The 20,281-nt window shown below is 44.2% G+C and overlaps 1 protein-coding gene across 2 annotated transcripts in view; it reads right to left on the reverse strand.

The window, feature by feature from the left end:
* RBPJ (recombination signal binding protein for immunoglobulin kappa J region) overlaps positions 1 to 15,085 on the reverse strand; it is a 58,653-nt gene extending 43,568 nt beyond the window's left edge. Inside the window, exon 1 of one of the 2 annotated variants that reach the window (XM_059469898.1) lies at positions 15,046 to 15,085. In XM_059469898.1, coding sequence (XP_059325881.1) covers positions 15,046 to 15,065 — 20 coding nt within the window. In that variant the 5' untranslated portion in view covers positions 15,066 to 15,085. Of the gene's footprint in view, positions 1 to 5,386; positions 5,545 to 15,045 lie in introns of those variants that run through there. The other variant, XM_059469897.1, reaches the window with a different exon arrangement.
* Positions 15,086 to 20,281: the final 5,196 nt, after the last annotated feature.

Consider the following 20,281-nt stretch of genomic DNA (forward strand, 5'->3'; position numbering starts at 1 on the left):
GTGACTCTCTTCAGTTCAGTGCAAGGAAATCCCAAGGCAACTTCACATCATCAATATGATCAGCCTCAAAGAGTCATCCCACCCCAGAATCAAAATTCAGTTTTAACAGAGCAGTAAATCCAGGTTCATACAGGAGTGACACTGGAAGAGCCTGCAAATCACCCAGCTCAGCAGCCACAGCTGCTCACCACTGACCAAAGTGCTGGGACAGAATGCCACTGCTATCTGAAGGTACACACAGAAACCAGCTGGCAAGTGTGGCATGATAACACAAATGCTTATTAATAAAATTAGCCACAAACTTTAGAGGAAAACATAACAAATCTCTACTGGTAATTTTTTCTGGGAGGAGGGGAGGGCAGCAAAGGAATGGTACTGCTGAGTTGTCTGGATCAAGTTAGTTTCTTGGGTTTTTTTAAAAATGAAAGGATTTTCCAGTTTTCCCCAAGAGACTGGCAACTGCAAAGCACAACGCCCTTTAGGAAATAAATCTTCATTAACTACATGATCAGTGCCACGACAGGCACTGTTTTTCAACCCAACAGCTTTTCAGCTATCATCCTTTTACTAGTTGTAAGATCTGGCAGGCTATGCCAGCACACCTTGGGACAAACCTGAAGTATACCCAACATTCAGCACACCATTCCCAAAACACAAGGAGTACAGAAAGCTGGTTTTATGAAGAAAACCAGAGTTCACCCTTTAAGGCATACTAGAGCCCTGTTTAAAGGCCCCCCTGGACCTGCATGCCACCCAACAGCTTGCAAGAAGCTTTTGTGACAGGTGAATACAGGTTTACTTCCAGGACACTGTAAGTGCCAAGTGCCAAGACCTAGGGCACTTTGAGAGTCCTCAAGGTGTTTCTAACAGCCACAATTAACTACAACACTGCAGAAAACAGAGAGAATAAGCAATCAAAAGGACTGAGACAAGTCAAAAGCAAGTGGACAATGTAATAAACAGCCTCAGGCAGAAAAAAATGTAGTGGATTCCATTACAGATTATTTGGCAAAGGAGAAGCTGATAAATGACTCAACTCTTAGGAAAACTGCATGAAGCTACTTTTGGCTTCCAAGAAAGAAATTAAGAAAGCAGCTGAAAAGAAGGAAGACGCCACAGACTGAAAGAGCAATGGTGATCTGGGACAATGCTTAAAGTGTTCGCTTCCTGTTTCTCCAACTATGGACCAGTGCTGCAAGTCTGAGTTTGAAGATTTCTTTTACCAAATGAAAAACCCTTTAACCAAAGGAGCAAGGCTGCACACATTAGCCTTGAATAACAGTAATTGAATAACAATTATTCAATTCTGATATCCAAAGGATATGCCTGTTTGACTTTCTAAATTTTGTTCCAAAATGAAGTGGTGAAAATGCTTTAGACAAAGGCCTACATGAGCTGTTTAATCAGCAAAAGTAAACTGAGGCTCACTGTTGGAAGAAAAAGTGCACCATTGTTACACATCTACTTCCAGAATATCTGTATAGTAATCTTTCAAATACTTTTTTTTTTAAAGCAAGATCAGACAACAACAGGATGTGTATCACTAATAAAAATGCCTTCTATAATGAGAACCACAAGTGTAAGAAAACTATCCTGATCAAACTGGTAATTTTTAACCTATATTAAGACACCCTGGTATAATAACATTTCTGTAGGGTTCTGAAAAGGTACTAAGAAAAGCAAATCAAATGCTTGCATTCAACCACTGAACCAGACAAAAAGAAAAGTTACTATTTTATGCAGAGTGTCACACATGCTCTTTTGACCCATCTTATGCTCGAAGAAACTGTATAGTAAATATAAATCCAAGTTGTGTACTAAAGTTACCTAACAAACACTTTCAAGTGTATCTATATACACAGACACACACCCACCACTTTTTGGGCAGTGCTTACTTACAGAATTTAACCTGGTCTCAGCTTCACTTTGTTTGCTTTCACCACTTCCAAAACAATCCTTTCTCCCTGTTCTGTTGCTTTAGAAATATACCATGTGAGTAAGAACAAAGTGTCCTGCTTCTTCACAGCTTTCAATATACACCCTTCAAAGCCACCAGCAACACACTACAGTCTGTATTCACTCCAAGTTCTATTTTATCCATTCTCTTTGGAGTGGCAAAAGGATAAAAAAATAGCAGTAGCTTCCAATACATGAAGAGGATTGAAACATTTCAAAAGAAAGAAGCAAAACCCAAAACTCCTCCAAAATAAAATAATCCTTCACTATGCCTTCTTCCCCCTCCCAAAATATATTTCCTGCCTTCACAACAGTAACACTGAATCCTTCTCTGGCTTTACCAGTATAACTTAAATTTTAAGCTTCTCCCTCTGTATCAATGTTTTGTCTTTTGTTATATGAGATATCTCAGGTTCTTGAATTCTTTAGATTTTATTTTCTCTCCACTCCTCATCAGTTGTTAAGGGGGGAGACAAGGTGCATACAAGTACTTATCTTATTAGACATCCCCTCTCATGATCCAAGACAGTGACAAAGTGAAGTTTCAAGTTCCCAAAAGTAAGGAATAGGGTTTGGATTTGATTTAAAACACACAGCTGTTAGATTATCACACTAGCTGAGTAGCAACAGTGACTGCTCTGTAGATAATGGTTGTGGTGATGCTCTAAGTACACCACAAGCCTTAGGGCTAGTAACAGCCAAATATAGGGGAAAAAAGCAACAACACTGTTGGGCAGCAGTCTGAAAGTACTGCTCTGGACAAACCTAAGTGAGCATGGATTGCCCAGGAACAAAGACAATGGGGCTTACACAGAAACTTCACAGAAAAAAAAAAACAACCCAGGGAAAGTATTCTGGTGTGCTACTCCATTAAAAATAATTAAGAGAGGAAAAAAAAAAGGAAATCCAGAAGCAAAAACTAATTGAGGGCTGCCCACAAAATTCAGGAGAGGGCACAACTGAAAATGACTAAGCAAAACACACTCTCTGTTATTTCAATACGTTTTATATATGTAACAAGAGGAAGCAGATATAAAAAGATATAAAACTGAATCAGAGAAAAGGAATGTAAAGCTGTAGCTATACATCTTTTTCAACTAATGTCAAACCAAAAAAATACAATATTAGCTAGGAATGCAATTTGTGTAATGGCAGAATAGTATTTTTCTTCTTAAAAATCTAATTTCATTACTGAAAAAACTGTTCTACAATCAGGGCCATTAAGCAGGAGAATACTGAACACAACAAAGAAAATATCTCAAGTGTCACCAGCAAAATCTGCTGAGTACTTCCAACAACAATATCCACAATTTGAATCCTAATGACAGAGGAAAACTTTCAGTAAGTGAAGAAGTCTCTTATCTCTACAGATATAATATTCATCATGCCTAATACCTTCTGGCAAACATAGGTCTGTCGCTTATGGTTCAGGGTTTTTTAGAGAACTGGTCAAACTGAGAAAGATAAACTTTTAAATTTAACCTGATGCAATACTACTTTCATGACTATGCAAACTGACAAGTCTAACCAGTCTACTGCTAACTCTAAGTGCCATCCAGCAATATGGTGAGACATTAAGGCAGGAAGGTCAGTTCAGTTTTTTGATTATTTACTAAGTATTTAACAAACAAAACAAGTCAAGATTTTTTCCAGAAAAAACCACGGAACCCAGAAACATTAGAAAAAGAAGGGATATGCCTAGAGCTTTTCTTCTTCTATATTTTATTTCCATGTGGAAATTCAGGCTACATTCAAGGACTGGCTTCATACTCCATCCTGAGAGGTACCCTGAGCACATCTTCTGAGGTCACCCTCTGTTTGCTGCAGCCTCAAAAGCCACAGGCAGATGCAGCAAGCCAAAAAGAATGACAGCTGCCCTTACAGCACAAGGGGGCCAGTAACAAAAGCTGCCCTACACTTTCTAGGAGTCTTCAGCAATCACAGCTGACTGTAAAGGCCTGCTCTTCTTTTCCTTTGCTACATCTCAAGTACGATTTATCACTTCAACAAGCTGACTGGGAGTGAAACTCAGTAAAACCTTTTTAAACGTTGTTTCATAACGACTGTTTTGTTTTGCCGGCTACTGTTGTGAAATACAGGTGTTTTGCCCATTGCAAAAAAAAGGGCAAAAAAAGCAGTAAGTTCTGATATTTGTTTTGGCATAGTTCTCACGTTTGTTTTAACACAGTTCTTGGTATTTTGAGAGTGCTGCTATCTAAACGTAAGCACTGGGAACACTAATCTTATTTACTGTATTATCAAAACTGAACATGAGCCTGGCCAACATCTATATTATTAATTAAAACAGATTATCGGAATAGGTTTTCATGCCTTTCCTCCTTTAGGTGACTCTTGGAGCAAGAAATTTGCTTTAGCTCTAGAGAACTGCCTGGTTTTTTCTCCCTGTTTAACACATTCTTCTATCACTCTTACAAACTAAGAGACACCTTACCTCCATAATCAACAGCAAAACAATTAACAGAGGAAGGCACTCTTGTAACTTTAGTATTTACACAAAGATCCCTTGAGCTTCTATCTTGTGATCAGAATTCCATCTCAGTATCATCTGTGCTGACTAAAACAATTTGTCACAATACATCAGGAGTGCTACAAGCCTCTCTCAAAGAGGAGGCCTTATCCCAAATACTTATTTTGGTTAACTGCTCTCTGTGACTTAGTGAGAAAATTGTAACGCGCACATAAACGAACGAAAAGCAACACCAACCACACAATAGCAAATAAAAAAAACTGGAATGCAAAAGTAAATTTTAAAAAATAAACAAAAACCCCCCACACAAACAAAAACAACACAAACAAAACCCCAACCAACCAACCACAAAACCAAACAAACCCCCAACAAACTACACCAAACCAACAACACCCCAGGACTCAATGCTGACAAAGAAGTACTGAACAGCAGAATAAAAGAATTTGGCCAAAAAAAATACTTGGACAAAAAGACATGTCCAAAATAGTTTTGATATATCTCCACAACTTCTGGAAGATATTACATTATTGAGGATTTTACTAGTCGTCATGTTTATCTACTACAAAACTAAGCATGAAAAGAAGCACACACATGCAGAATAACTGCAGTCTCTCACCAAAGCCTTTTCTTTCCTGAATTCTGACACTCACCACTGAAACCAGAGCTGGGTGGCAGATTTGGAAAGTAGTGAAATATTTTCAATTTTGAAAATAAGTACCTATGCAGAGTAATTTCTCGTGCAGTAAAAAGACATGGCAACAGCACAGCGCAGCACCAGCTCATTTTATTACATGGCACATTTATCTAGTGGTCGAGCCCTAACCACAGCATTTGTCTCAACTGTGTAAGAGCAGCACCTCTCCAGTGCCCACTCTATTATCACCCACTCTAGCCAGAACACATTAATGATGAATACAGTCACTCAAGTCTTATTTACCATACCTTTCTGTTATGCAGATGAAAAACCTAAGGAAGTCTGATTTCTCCTGACCAGCTTTCACGGCCGCAGTTGGGAGAGACAACATGATGTCACCTGTCAAAACCCAGCAGACAGCCCATAACTACACCAAGTACAAGAACAGAGGCAGGAGATAGTAATTCTATTTCCACCTCTCCACAGAATCTGTCTGACCTTGGCAAGTCACTGGGGTTTTGTGCTTGTTTTTTCACGTTCAGGACATGAGGAGCTTTTACGCAGACGGCTGGAACAACAATAACTGAGTAAGACTAATTATTATTTATTCTGCCCGGCCTTGGAACTCTTCCACAATGGCATAATCTCAGAGTGTGCACAAGCACCTCCAAGACTCTAGACCTTCATTTTGAAGCTCCCTTTATATAAGATCACACTGAAAGCAGTAACATCCCTTACCAAGACAACCTCCCCTGTAATCCATAACTGAGAAAAGCTTAGTTTCACAAATTCTTCTGCTAAACAAACAACTTTAACCTTCTTTTCTACAGTGGTAGCTCCTAATCCACAATTTGCAACTTGCAAACATTGTCTGCAAGACCCTCTGCCACTGCTCCCAGACAAAATTACATTACAGAGTAAAAATAAGAGCTGCCAGGAAAAGGAAGCAGGATATTTTCTGAAGAGTATCTTTTATTCCGTGCAGTTTCTATGGTTCGGCAAAAATCAGGAACCAGTATTTTGCACAATTCAATTCCCTCTTTAGGCTTGGAAAATTCTGAATTTCACAGCAGCGTGATCAAGTTTCATTTCGATACCAACTTTTCCTGGTAATCTCCCAAAACACCACACACTAAAATATGCCACAAGTATGGCTTTGAAAAAAACAAAGTGCAGATGAAACTTCCTACAGACCAAGCAATGTTACCAAGAATAAAAGCAGAAGGACATTTTTTATGGCACATTCAGAAAAATGTCTATATTTGTCTGTACTCATAAAGGAAAAAATTTAGGTATTCATTCCTCCACTCAAATAACTATAAGAAATTACATTAATAACCAAAATGCCAGCTAGGATCCATTGCAGTATATATCTTTAATCTAACCTAGGAGAACCAGGTATGATCTCACACAGAGCCACTAAAAATTATTAGTTGCCAACAGAGCTTGTTGCCTATTTGAGAAAGTGTTGTGGATTTTCAATGCACTGATGAAATACCACTGCATACAAACTAGTCATGCAGGACAACAAAATGGAGATAAACTCTTGCTCCTGAATAAGAAACAAATGAAGAAAAGTTATAACCACAACCACTGTAAGGTCTTCATGTTTTCCAAGTGAAGCATGTAAACAACTTTAGAGTCATAGAACACCCTAAGCTGGAAGGGATCCACCAGGGTCATCAAGCTCAGTTCCCGGCCCTGTGCAGGACACCCCCAGATACACACCGTGTGCCTTGAAAGCATTGTCCAGATGCTTCTTGAACTCTGTCAGGCTTGGTGCTGTGACCACTTCCCTGGGGAGCCTTTTCCTAATGTCCAACCCAAACCTCTCCTGACATAAATACAGGCCATTTCCTTTTGTCCTGTCAGTGGTCACCAGAGAAGAGATCAGTGCCTGCCCCTCTGCTTCCCCCTGTGAGAAAGCTCTAGGCTGTGATGAGGTCTCCTCCTGGTCTCCTCCAGACTAAGACAGCTGATCTCAGTCTTTCCTCATATGACTTCTCCTCCAGACCCTTCACCACCTTCACAGTGCTCCTCTGGATGCTCTCTAAAGCTCTACATCTCTCTTACACTGTGGTGCCCAGAACTGCCCCCAGCACTGGAGGTGAGGCTGTCCCAGCCCAGAGCAGAGCAGGACAATCCCCTCCCTTGCCCTGCTGGCCATGCTGTGCCTGGTGCCCCCCAGGACAGGGCTGGCCCTCCTGGCTGCCAGGGCACCGCTGGCGACCCCCAGGTCCCTTTCCAGCCCCCATCCCCAGGCTATGCACATCCACAGCTGCCCCATCCCTGGCACTCACCCTTGTTAAATTTCACACCTGGTGATTGCCCAGCCCTCTAACCAGCCGAGATCACTCTGCAGGTGATCACTCTCAGTTTAAATAACAATGGAAATACATACTTCAATTCAGCACAAATGTTTCAAGACTTTTCAACATAAAGACATCCTCAGAACAGCCTCACAAGCTTCCTGAAGACACGTGCTGTCGACTGAAGTGTACAGGCTGCTTTAGAGAGAACAAATCACGTCCCAGCAGCATGCCATTCACTAAAAAGTCTTATTAATTAAACAGTAAAACATGATAGCAATTTTATATTAAAATAATATTTTACAGATCAGTCAAGCTTTTAAAAAAAATTTAAAAATCAGTGTTTATCTTAATCTCTATTTTATATTTTATATAGAATTGTAATAAATACATAATATTAGAATCTATTATATATATAAAATAATGGTCTGTCTATTGTAAGGATTGAAATCTGCGAGCACAATCAAGAGACTTCTCACATGGTACATACTGAAACTCTTGCATTCTTTTCTTTCTTGGTAAAAAATTTGCCACCACAAATATGTAGTTTATACATTTACAAGCATAAGAGCAAGAAGATACACGGCCATATGCCACCATCTGGATAACTAAAGTGCAGTTGAAGAACATGAAGCATTTTTTGGAAAATGAAATTATTTTAACAGTGTAAACAGGCTCTGAAAAATGGCTGTGATGTGACACAGCAAAGGTGACAAAAGTGTTTCCTCAGTTTGGAAAGGTTACTTCATTCTTTTTGTAAAAGGTAGCAACCACAAAATACACACACAAAATATAAGTAAAGAACACCACATAAGTAGAACCCCAGGAAATGAGAAACTCTAAGTTTAGCCCTTACTTTTCCAAGACTCAGTAAGAATACAGGGATATGGAAACTGCTTATATTAACAATTTCTTCTTCAATGAAATGTATTGGCTGGTTCCTTTTCTGAATTTTTACATTATAAAAGATAACCATAATTCTATATTATTTCCTTACCATATATAATCTTAATTGTTAATTAATACAATTATTTCAAGGTAAGGATAAAGTGTATGACATTATAATGCTTTAAGCATTTCCACATAAAAATAATGGAAGTTAACTGAGATCAAGAATATAATATATACTTATAAAACTGCCTTGAAATACCATACACTTAAAAGGCATACCCACTTTTGTCAACAGAATTAAGATTTCACCTGACAATACAGGTAGTGACATTTATTTTTTTCTCTTTTTCACCTATACATAAAGAAGAAAATAAGTAATTCTATAAAAGCCAGCATATACAATTGTTCAATTTTTAGAAACATTGAAATAATAAATTTAAAAAACCCCAACACTTAAAATACACCTTCCCTGTGAAATGCTCTTTCAAGCAATATTTCAGCACATTAGTGCCATATAGTTCAGTTAATAATTTGCTTGCAATTACCATCCAAAGAATTTAGGAAGAATTTGCAAGTATTATGAACACAGAAAATTGATGTCCTGAAACTTCAGAATTCTGCCAGCATTATTTGGTCTCCAAATGTCTACATTCTTCATCCCAGAGATTCTAACAAACTGCATAAGAGAATACTTGTTTGTATTAAATATGTGTTTTAAAAATTCAAATGACAACCTATCTTTTCAAGTTTATCTAAAACCAAACACAGCACAGAACAGGCATGCACTGCACCATAACTGTAATCTTCACCAACAATGAATTAGCAACTATAAAACCTTTCCTCAAAATCTTTGCCTCTGAAGGCACCACAAGTCTTCTAGAAAGACTTTATGCACACCTACAGGCTACTTGCTCTTCTTTTCACAGTTTTTTTAAACACAGAAATTGGAGTTCAAAATAATGAAAAATAGTCCTAAAATAAGTTACTACTGCAAAATAGAAATTAGCAAATCAGAGGGAAAAAACTCACTCTCATTCACAAACCCATGATCATTATGCAATTCATAGTACAGAACAATACTTTAAAGAGAACTATTTTTGCAAAGACAAATCAGCAAAGGATATTGCTTTTTAATTGGCTGTAGCAAGCACACACATACTATGCCAAATACAACAGTCTACAGATTATTTCTGGAGAAATCAAGCTATAGAAAGATTATTTTCAAACTTTCTTTGTGCTCTGTATCAACCAGAATAAGTCAAACAACAAAGAGCTACTTAACACAGTGAATACACAACAAAAGCAAATAAAATCCAAATTAAGACTTTAACTCCATAAAATTGCTTCTACTGAAAGCAGAAGGTTAAAAGGTTAAAAAGAGTATTTGCCAGCATTTCAGAAGACTCCTCCAAGAATATATTGCTCACAAGGATTTCCCAATAGTCTGACTTGACTGCTCTTGCTCCTTGATAACAATTTAAATGTTAGTCACACAAAGTCATCTACTCATTTGATTGTGAACAAGTTTTTCCCAATCTTTAACACTCATCAGGTGCATATGCACAACACAATAGCTGTAGTTATACTACTACTCAAATCTTAATGAGCACTGTTAAAACCTTCAGCGACAGTAAAAACTGTAGCCTGAAGAACTCATCCATGAACTCTAGTCCTATAGTCTACTTCATCCTGTTTCCACTCCTTAAACATCACTGAAAGCATTCTAACACCTCCTGCAGCCTAACTCTGTGATGATCAGAATCAATACGTATTTGTTCTCTTCCTTGGCCTGTCAATCACCCAAGACTACCAGCAATGTTTCTTTTCCAGAAATAACTCTCCCTCATTCCCTTGGCATTGCTGCTCTCATGACTCATCCCTTACCACTCTGTTCTTTCAGTGCATCCTCCTGAAGGAGCCTCCTCATTCACCTGTATTATTTTATTAATCACTTCCTAGGCTCTGCTCTTGCATCCCTTTCCAATTGTCTTCACTCAGTCCAGGGCCAGGATTCAGATTCAACCATGAATCAGAAATATTCTTCCTACTCCCTCTCTCCTGTGCTTGTCCAAGTCAACACCCCAGCCTGAGTCTCCTTCCCCACACTGCTGCCTCACAATCAGCTCAGTCTCAGCACAAACACACAGGTCACATTCATTCACCACTGCCTCAGTCTCCTTCCCACTACTGCAAGTCCTGAACTTAACTAAGCATTAGCTCTCCAACCTAGCCTGTCCTCTAGAGGTCCTAGAAATAACCTGCTGTTGGGATCCTCGCAATGCCCAACACATCACTAAGATTTCCCTCTAGTAGCTGAAATTCTATCATGTGACCACAGAAGTTCGCAGGTGAAATAGTGAGGAAATCTTCCTCATCTTTCAAGATCCAGGATTGATCCTTATGAACATTCCTCTCTCGATACTTTTAGCCTACAGCCAGACCACACAAGTCCTTCCCCATCTCACTTCCTGAGCAGCATCCACTTCACTCTCTATTTCAAGACCCTCACTGGTCAAGGTCCTCATTCTAAAATTACTAATCAGGATGTAGATGAGGTTAAAATTCTGGTGAATTGTTCTATTTTCACCTCTGAACTTCTTTTCTCTTGCCCTTGGGGTTGGGAGAGCTCCATGAAGCAGCACCCTCTTTCAAAAACCTCCTCCAATTTTTTTTCGTATTTCTCATTAAAAACAAAGAAACAAAATGACCAGATGGCTGTCACATCTACACTACTGCCCTAAAATTCACAGCACTCATGCCAAACATTCTCCTGCGCCACCACAGATCTCATGAGTCTTCCCTCACCCTTAAATCTTTGAGCATTCTGGGTCAGGACACCCCTCATAACCACTGAACTCCAGGATGACTAATTCAGACATGGAACTTGAATAGCTTGTTACTTAGAAATGTGACTAAAACAATTTTCTACTGTGCAGTGCCTATGGAAAACCAGCATCATACCAGCAAGAAGCCTACTCAAAGTATTTTTGTCTTTTCCAAGGCTTCTCAACATGTTAGAAAAATAATCCAAATGCTATATTGCATACTGCTATTACAGAGGTTTTAACTGGTAATCAAGTACTTAAGACAATGCCTGCTATTTATGATTTCCATCTGTTATTTCTGAGTTGGATTCTAGTATTTTAAAGATCAGGTTGTCCCAGGCTCCTAAGAAGACACCACTGCATGTCACTGTAAAATTACAAAATTAAGTTCATGGCACCAGAGATTTTCTCTGTCATATAGCTTTATTAGACCTAGCAGGGCAATTTTCAAGCTAATGGATGCCTACAGGTATTTTTGCAGTATAACAATTATTTAGAAACAAGTGGTTTGCACTCAAAATATAATTAAAGAAGCATTTTCATTACTTTTGTAATCTTAAAAATATATTTCCCTACATTGTTCCCAATCAAAACCAAAAATACTCCACAAAACCCCAAAAATACTATCCTATAATCCCAGCCATAAATTATCCACTTTGAAACAGTAGTTGTGAATAGTAACTCCTCCCAAGTTACTTGTCTGATGTTGCTGCTCACTTTCTCCCAGTATCTGGCTCTGACACTGCCCAGCCCAGCCTGTGACACTGCCCAGTTCAGCCTGTCACACTGCCCAGTTCAGCCTGTCACACTGCCCAGTTCAGCCTGTCACCCTGCACAGCCCAGCCTGTGACACTGCCCAGTTCAGCCTGTCACACTGCCCAGCCCAGCCTCTCACACTGCCCAGCCCAGCCTGTGACACTGCCCAGCTCAGCCTGTCACACTGCCCAGCTCAGCCTGTCACACTGCACAGCTCACCCTGTCACCCTGCACAGCTCACCCTGTCACACTGCACAGCCCAGCCTGTCACCCTGCACAGTTCACCCTGTCACACTGCACAGCTCACCCTGTCACACTGCACAGCCCAGCCTGTCACCCTGCACAGCTCACCCTGTCACCCTGCACAGCCCAGCCTGTCACCCTGCACAGTTCACCCTGTCACCCTGCACAGCCCAGCCTGTCACACTGCACAGCCCAGCCTGTCACACTGCACAGCTCACCCTGTCACCCTGCACAGCTCAGCCTGTCACCCTGCACAGGTCACCCTGTCACCCTGCACAGGTCACCCTGTCACCCTGCACAGGTCACCCTGTCACCCTGCACAGCTCACCCTGTCACCCTGCACAGTTCACCCTGTCACCCTGCACAGCCCAGCCTGTCACCCTGCACAGCCCAGCCTGTCACCCTGCACACATGCACGAGTTCAATGCAAACGCTCCTTGTGAGGCAGTAGCACGAGGGTGCCACATACTGCCAATAACAAAGCACAACAAACTCTGCCTGCCCCCCAAAACTGCTGCAGGAAATTCCTACTATTCCATTCCAACACTGCATAAACTTGTGTACCAAAACTTAAGCTCAGGCATACAGTTTTCACAGGAAAAAAAAAATAACCACCCTTCTCTTTCAGGTAACGCTGACTGCAAAAGAGCCTTAAGCTTCACCTCAAAGTTTGAGTGCCCGTGTGATGCCCATTCAAACACAATGCAGGATTTGCATATTACATTCTTCAGCTATTTTTAATTTCAAACACTTTTTTTCCCCCTGTCCAAGTAAGTTTTTCCCAAAAGAAAACTCCTTATTCTAACCATCTGGAAAAAAAAAATCAATCAGCTACTGGAGAATCATCAATTTTTGATCCTAATACACAAAGACAACTCAGCATCAGAGTCATACTCCAAAAACAGGTCATTTAATTAAAAAAAAAAAAAATTAGGCTCCTTAATGCAATATATCTACAACATTAACAAAAGTTAGTATATTTCATTTCACCTACACTGGAAGTATTTAACAATAACAATTTTTTTTTCTAGAGAATTATTTGACTTATAGGTTTAAACAATAAATGTAGCATAAAATTCTAAACTACAAACAACCATTTCACTCTCATTAAAATGGTATTTTTTCTACTGCTCTGATTATTTGATCACTGTTTTAAAAATAATCCACAGCTGTTTTGTCAACATTTTAACAGACATCTGAAAAGGATAAAACTAATGTCACAAACATGACAACACTTCTGACAATCCTGTAATAATCAATAAACAAAAGGAAATGGAACCCAAATATTCAGATGAGTAAACTAATTGAAATGTGGAAAAACTTAATTGCCAACTGGAGCACAGGCTAACTTTGTAACAAACTTTAAAAGCATTTCTTCCCTTCTTTCAAGCCCAACCTCTAAACTAGTACACTCCAGGAATCATAACTAACAAGATTAGCTTCCCTAAAGAACATTTAATTGGGAAATTGTATATCAGCCACAAGATACCTTCATCAGGACTGAAATCAAGCAAAAGCTTCAATTTAGTTTTTAACAAACAAGAGTGAGGAGTTGGAAACACTATTGCAGCTAATCAAAACAACAAAATACCATAATGCTACCTTCTCCACGAGAACAAAAGCATCAACCACCAACCCCACCCCACCCCCAAGCAGGCTGTTGCTCTCTAACCACAGAGCCAATGCTGTAGACAATGTAATCCCACAGGGAAGACAGAAGGTCACAGACACACTGTGAAATCTTAAAATAAGGTCCACGTTTTAGAAAGACCCAGAAGTACTTTAACAAGACAAAATTTCATTTGGAACAAACAGGTGGAGTACAGAAACAGCCTGTTCTTCTCCTGACTGTCTCTTCCCTCAACACATAGAGGGAGGTCACACTTGCTCCACGTCGTCCAAAATTAAGGATCCGGCACCCGAAATAAGCAGCAGCAATCGAGATGTGGCAAGGATGGCAACGTGCAATGTGACACTGCAGGTGTGATTGCGTATTGTACACCAGCAGTAGGTCTGCTATTATTCATCAGCTGTAGGTGGCTAAGAGGGTGTCACTTATTACAGTGACACATGCTGCAGCTGGCTAGCCATGATTAAGTATTACCCAGTGTGGTTGAAAGGGATGGAGACTACCATTCATTATGATCCAGCGTGGCTTAGTGGCGCAGGGAGGCTGCTACCCTTCCCTGCACCGCAGCATTTGAAGGAGGGCAGCTAAAACTCAACAAAGCGCCGGGAATGGTGCGCAGAGAAAGGGAAGCCCGGCGGCGCAGGCTGCGGGAGCGGGTGTCCTGCTCGCAGGGGCGGAGAGCCGCCCGCGCCCGGGAGCGCCCCGCCGCCAGTGACAGCGCCGGGCCGGGCCCGCCGTGCGAGGGGCGCTGGGGGCCCGCGCTCAACTTCCAACCACGGCAGCAAAAGCCTTTGTCCGAGCGCTCCCCGTCCGCAGCCGGGGGAGCCTGGAGGACCCCCGCCTACTGCGGGACGAGCCGGGGCGACCGAGAAGGGAGAGCAGCCCGTGGCAGCCCCAGGTCCCCTCCCAGCTGGGCTCCGCCGCTCCCCTGGGAGCCCTCCGAGCGGGACCCGCTCCGAAGCAGCCGGGATGAGCACTGACCCTGCACGGAGTCCCGACCGGCGCGTCCGTGCCGGAGAGAAGGAAAGCAAAGTGAGCGCCCGGACGCGCCGGGGCTCCCGCGCCGCGGGGCGGCCGGAGAGCGCGGCCGCTGCCGGGCCGGCACCCGGGGCGCCTCCTCCGTGCGCCCACCCGGCGGGACCCCAGCCCCACGAGGTTTGCGCCGCAGGGCCCGCCCGCGGGCCGTCCGGAGGGCAGTCCCCCGTGCCCTCGAGCGGCGGCCGAGGAGCGAGCGGGCGGGCGCGGCGCGGCCTCGCCCAGGCAGCCCCGGGCGGCGGCGGCTCCGGCGGGCGCCGCGAACGCCCCGCACTCACCCTGTCACAACAGGCGCCATCTTCCACAAACTCTCGCCAAAACTCCTACTCTCGCGAGAGCGCCCCCCTCCCCGCGGCCCGGAGCGCGCGTGCGCGGGCCCGCGAGACACGCGCGGGGCGGGGGGGGGCGGTGCGCCCCGCCCACTCAGCGCCCGGGCTTCTCCTCTCAGACACAACAGCCCGGGCGTGGGAACCGCGCCGCTCTCGCGAGAGGCCGGCGCCTGCCGGCATGCGGAGAGCGGCGCAAGTCTCGCGAGAGTGAAGCGCGCTCAGGGGAAGCCGAGGGATTCCCTCTGCCCGCTCGCGCGTCCCGCCCCCGCCGACGCGAGGAGGGGCGGAGGGGGAGGAGCCATTCGGGGCTCGGAGGGAGGGGCGGGGCCGCCGCTGGCGCGCGGGGATCGCCCACGGCCGGCACCGCCTCCGCCCCGCACCCCCGCGGGGAGCGCGCGTGGGGCCGCCCGCCTCGTGCTGCCCGCGGGTCCGGCACGTGCGCGGCCCGAGACCCCGCGGCGGCGCCATCGGGGCTGGGGCGCCATCGGGGCTGGGGCGCCATCGGGGCTGGGGCGCCATCGGGGCTGGGGCGCCATCGGGGCTGGGGCGCCATCGGGGCTGGGGCGCCATCGGGGCTGGGGCGCCATCGGGGCTGGGGCGCCATCGGGGCTGGGAACCAGGACAGGGCGGAGGGAGCTGTGTCAAACGTGAATGAAAAGAGCCGGAGGCTGGGATATGGAGGGACAGCGTTTAGGGAGACCTCTTACGTGGAATTGTTAACAGAAGTTTTTTTTAGAAGTGGGTTTTACATTAAAAGCCCTGTTTCATAATTTTGTTTTTATGTGCAGCTGAAGTGCGTAAGATGCGTTTGTTTAGCAAACAGAAGCCGGGGAGTCTGGCAGGGTCCCAGCAGCCGAGCGGGCCCTGTGGCCGCAGGCGGCCGCGTGTGGGCACGGCCACAGGCGGTGTCTCCACACCGAGCTGCCGCCGTGCGCTCCGGTGTTTTGGCGCGGCACAAAAAGAAGACCCCAATTTTGGATTCATTTGACAACATTACCCCTTCAGGGTGCGGGTCTCTTTGTCCATTAGGAGACCCAAATTTGAAAACTAATCCTTTTACATCAAGACTTCTGTTTCAGCTTCCTCTGTGTTTAGTATAGCACGTCAGGCTAACTTCGGGACAAATGCTACATTTATTTAAAGATTGCTGAGATTCCAAAGCCCACATCTTTTTTATTACGTTAGCTCTGTACCTCTGCTGTCTTCGAAATTAAGGGGAAAAAGTAACATTTCAGTAATCCCATGAATAAGATTTCAGATTTCTCGCCCACATACACACTTCACTGCTTATGCTAATTCAGTGAATAATGTCTCAGATAAGTAAAATCACGTTTGGAGAGATTCCTTGGTGACAGAGTTTTCTGTACGTGTCACTGTACAAACAGCTATTGTCTCCTGTCATTAAGGGACTTTCCCCATCATGATTTCCCCCTCCTCATTAGACACAGGAGGACTTTGATTGGCTCCCTTGTACGCACAGTTCTCGGCAAAAGCACAATGCATACTGGAAATCCTCTGTATTGTTTGCAAAGAGCAACTCGTAATCCCTTTGGAAATCTCTTCCTAAAAACATATCTCTCTCTTTTTTTTTTTTCCTCCCAAGGCTAAAGAATGATCTCAGCTCATGCTAACTCCATTCCATTAAGAATAGTTTCTGAATGTTTGCCATGGACTGTCTCTAGATGGTTATTTTATGGGGCCCCTGTTTTAGTGTGTTTTGAATCAAACTGGAAAATCTAAAAATATAGCACACAATAATCTGCAGTGTCTGGCCTCCTTTAATAATTTACAATTAAGGCACTTTGATTAATAACCAGATTAACTGGATACTGGAGCAGGTATATTATTTTGAAGAATTAATAATCATAGAAACCATTGTAGTCCTTTCCATCACTGACAGCGGTACATTATAAAACAAATAACCATTGATTTTGTTTTCTTAAATTATAAATTATCTGCAGTTCAAAAGGCCAGGAATACTATTCAAATCAAAAACAATAGCTTGAACCTCATATGAATAGCTGATGGAAGAAAAGATAGTAAGCCTAAAGGTTTTTATAATATAGTTTATGCATTGAATTTTCTTCTTGCTGCTAAAAGTTTGTATTTCACACAGAGTGTGAACAATTTCTGCTGACTTTATTGGAAACTGAAAGCATCCACTACCTCAGGGAACTAGACCTCACCTTCTGGCCTGTAACAAATATAAGCACTTCCAGAGCTGAGGTAGAAAAATTTAAATACCAGGTTTGCACCATTTAAATTTTTGTTTGCTATGCAAATCAGTAGTTTGACGTTTTTATTTAAGCTCAGCTGAGGCCGTCAGAAGGGCTCTGAATCAGGCCTGTCACTTCAGAGACAATTTGGAGAATCACAGCTGGAGGCAGCTTTGAAGGATGTGATTTTCCACAGGTGTTGGGCCTCACCCATGTTCCAAGCAGATGCCCTGCCAGGTGACTCCAGCTGGGTGCTCAGAATCATTGGTGACCTCTGAAAATGGAAGGCTGATCATGAAGGAAATCCAGTTTACTCTCACCTGTCAGCTGGGGGACAGGACCACCTGGAACTTGGATTCACCAGCAGGTGTGTATGTGGACAGAGCCACTTGGCAGTGCTCAGTCGATCTCAGCAGCTTCATCTTGGGAATCCATAGGATTCTCCTCTCAGTCTTGCCTTGTGTGGAAAGAGGAGGAAAGAAAGGAGCCTAGCACCAGCCCATGGAATTGTTAGGCCTTCTGTGTGGGTGAGGAGGAGGTCTATTGGCCTGGAGTGTCCCACCAGTGGTACTGAGGAGGTCTTTTGGCCTGGAGTGTCCCACCAGTGGTACTGCAGACAGGAGCTGCTGGCCAGCAGTGCTCAAGCAGGCCAGCTTTGGAGGAGGAGGGCGGGCATGAGCAGGGAGCATGAGATGCAAGCTGTGATAACCATGCCAAAGATTTCAACAGCTTGTTTGACCAGTCCAGACCAAACTTTCTCCAGCTCAGCCTTGGCTCTGGGTTTCCCCTAAGCTCATTCCTTTGGGCACAGCACTAGCTAATTAATATGGCTGTCATTTGGCAGCTGCTTCCCACCTCACTGGTTTGGAGAAAGATGAGAAAACAAAAGACCTGCACACTTTCGTGTAGAAGTAATCCCAAGTTTCTTATGTGCTTAGCACAAACACATGAGAGAGGGGCAATGGGACAAGAGTCTCCATCTCAGATCAGCCTGTCTTACAAAAAAAACATCTCACAGTGTGTCCTGTAAAATCCCAGCTATTTTAAAACTCAGTGACCTTAAAAAGCATTGTAGGTAGTGAGAACCACAGTTAACTGGATCTTCATTATAAGGAGCAGGTCTATCTTGAGATGTTGCAGTTTGTAGGTGGTGTAAATCACACATTCTAGTGGTAGGTACTGTGATACAGCCTTGCTGGGATTTCATAAGCACAGGATGCACAGTGTGGTTCAATTGCATGTCTAGGAAAGCAAATCAACAGGCAGCTGCCCACAGAACATCTCTTAGATCTGAGCTGTGGTGTAGGTGCCAACAAAAGTTATCACTTTAGCTGTTAGCCAGCCTGCTCGGTGTCAGAAGTGTCTGCTCCTTGAAATGGATGCTGATGTTCAACACAGCTCAGAGAATGTGCAATATTGTCTTAAGGATGACGAGAAAGAATAGGCTAATTAGCAGTGTTAGCAGTCTGCAGCAGGAGCACTGTTAAATAGTTTTTGCTTGTGTGTCATAGTCTGAAAGAGGATGGTAGAGCAAAGAAAAAATCTGAATCTGTGCTGTAATGTGGGCTCAGGTGTAAGTATACCTTGATGTGGGAGTCCCCAGAGGCTACGGTCAAGCTTGGCCCTTGCTATGGTGTTGCCTTGAAAGCGAGTACAGTCCCTTCCCAGAGTGTTCTTTTAATGTAAAGACAAGAAGCAAGGAGTATAGGAAACATTAGAAAGGAAGAGGGGGAGGGAAGATGAAGTTAACAGTAATAACATCATATGGTTATATAGGTTAACAGTGTGAACAGCTTGATGGCTGACTCCTATAACCTCTTATTTTTAAATAGTTTTCTAGAATAGCCTAGCTAAGACACTTTGAGTTGTATTAAAATTTGATCCTCACCCCACCCTAGAATAGTATCTTCATTTATTTTCCATTGGGTGAAATGTTTTGTCAGTTTGCATGTAAACTACCCTGTATCCCTCCTTAGTTTTACTGGGCTCTTCAAAGAGTGCTCCTCTCCCACACAGCATTCCTGCCCTCGTGCACCATGCCTGTCCACCAGGTACGTGTGGCACCAGTTATTCCCTGAGCCCTGCCTCCCATACACAGCCCTCTGCAGTGCTGGCTGGCACAGTGCCTCACCCTCGGTGCCCCTGCAGGGACCACCAGACTTCAGTGAGTCATCCATCCCAGGAGGCTGAAATGTCCTGGGGGCTGGCAGAGCCTGCCCGCCACACACCGGGTACTGCCAGCCCCTGCACCCAGCATTGACAGGCAGGGCAGTGCCAGCCCCAGCACCCAGCATTCACAGTGAGGGCAGTGCCAACCCCTGCACCAGCATTCACAGGCAGGGCAGTGCCAGCCCCTGCAACCCAGCATTGACAGGGCAGTGCCAGCCCAAGCACCCAGGATTCACAGTGAGGGCAGTGCCAGCCCCTGCACCCAGCATTGACAGGCAGGGAGGGCAGTGCCAGCCCCTGCACCCCAGCATTCACAGTGAGGGCAGTGCCAGCCCCTGCACCCAGCATTGACAGGCAGGGAGGGCAGTGCCAGCCCCAACACCCCAGCATTCACAGTGAGGGCAGTGCCAGCCCCTGCACCCAGCATTGACAGGGCAGTGCCAGCCCCAGCACCCAGTATTCACAGGCAGGGCAGTGCCAGCCCCTGCACCCAGCATTCACAGTGAGGGCAGTGCCAGTGCCAGCCCCAGCACCCCAGCATTGACAGGGCAGTGCCAGCCCCAGCACCCAGTATTCACAGGCAGGGCAGTGCCAGTCCCTACATTCACAGGCAGCAGCAGAGCAGGGGTTCCCTGGGCACTGCCTTGGTGCTGCCAGCAGCTGGGTGCTGTGCTGCCCTGACCGTCTGCCATGGCTAATGTGTGCACGCACCAAAGCAGCTCTAAGATTAAACCACGGGATGCAGGATTACAAAGTCATTCATTACAAGGAGTACAGCAGGATAAACTGTAAAAATTTCC

The sequence above is a fragment of the Ammospiza nelsoni genome, chromosome 4 (genome assembly GCF_027579445.1).
Source record: "Ammospiza nelsoni isolate bAmmNel1 chromosome 4, bAmmNel1.pri, whole genome shotgun sequence".
Taxonomy (NCBI): domain Eukaryota; kingdom Metazoa; phylum Chordata; class Aves; order Passeriformes; family Passerellidae; genus Ammospiza; species Ammospiza nelsoni.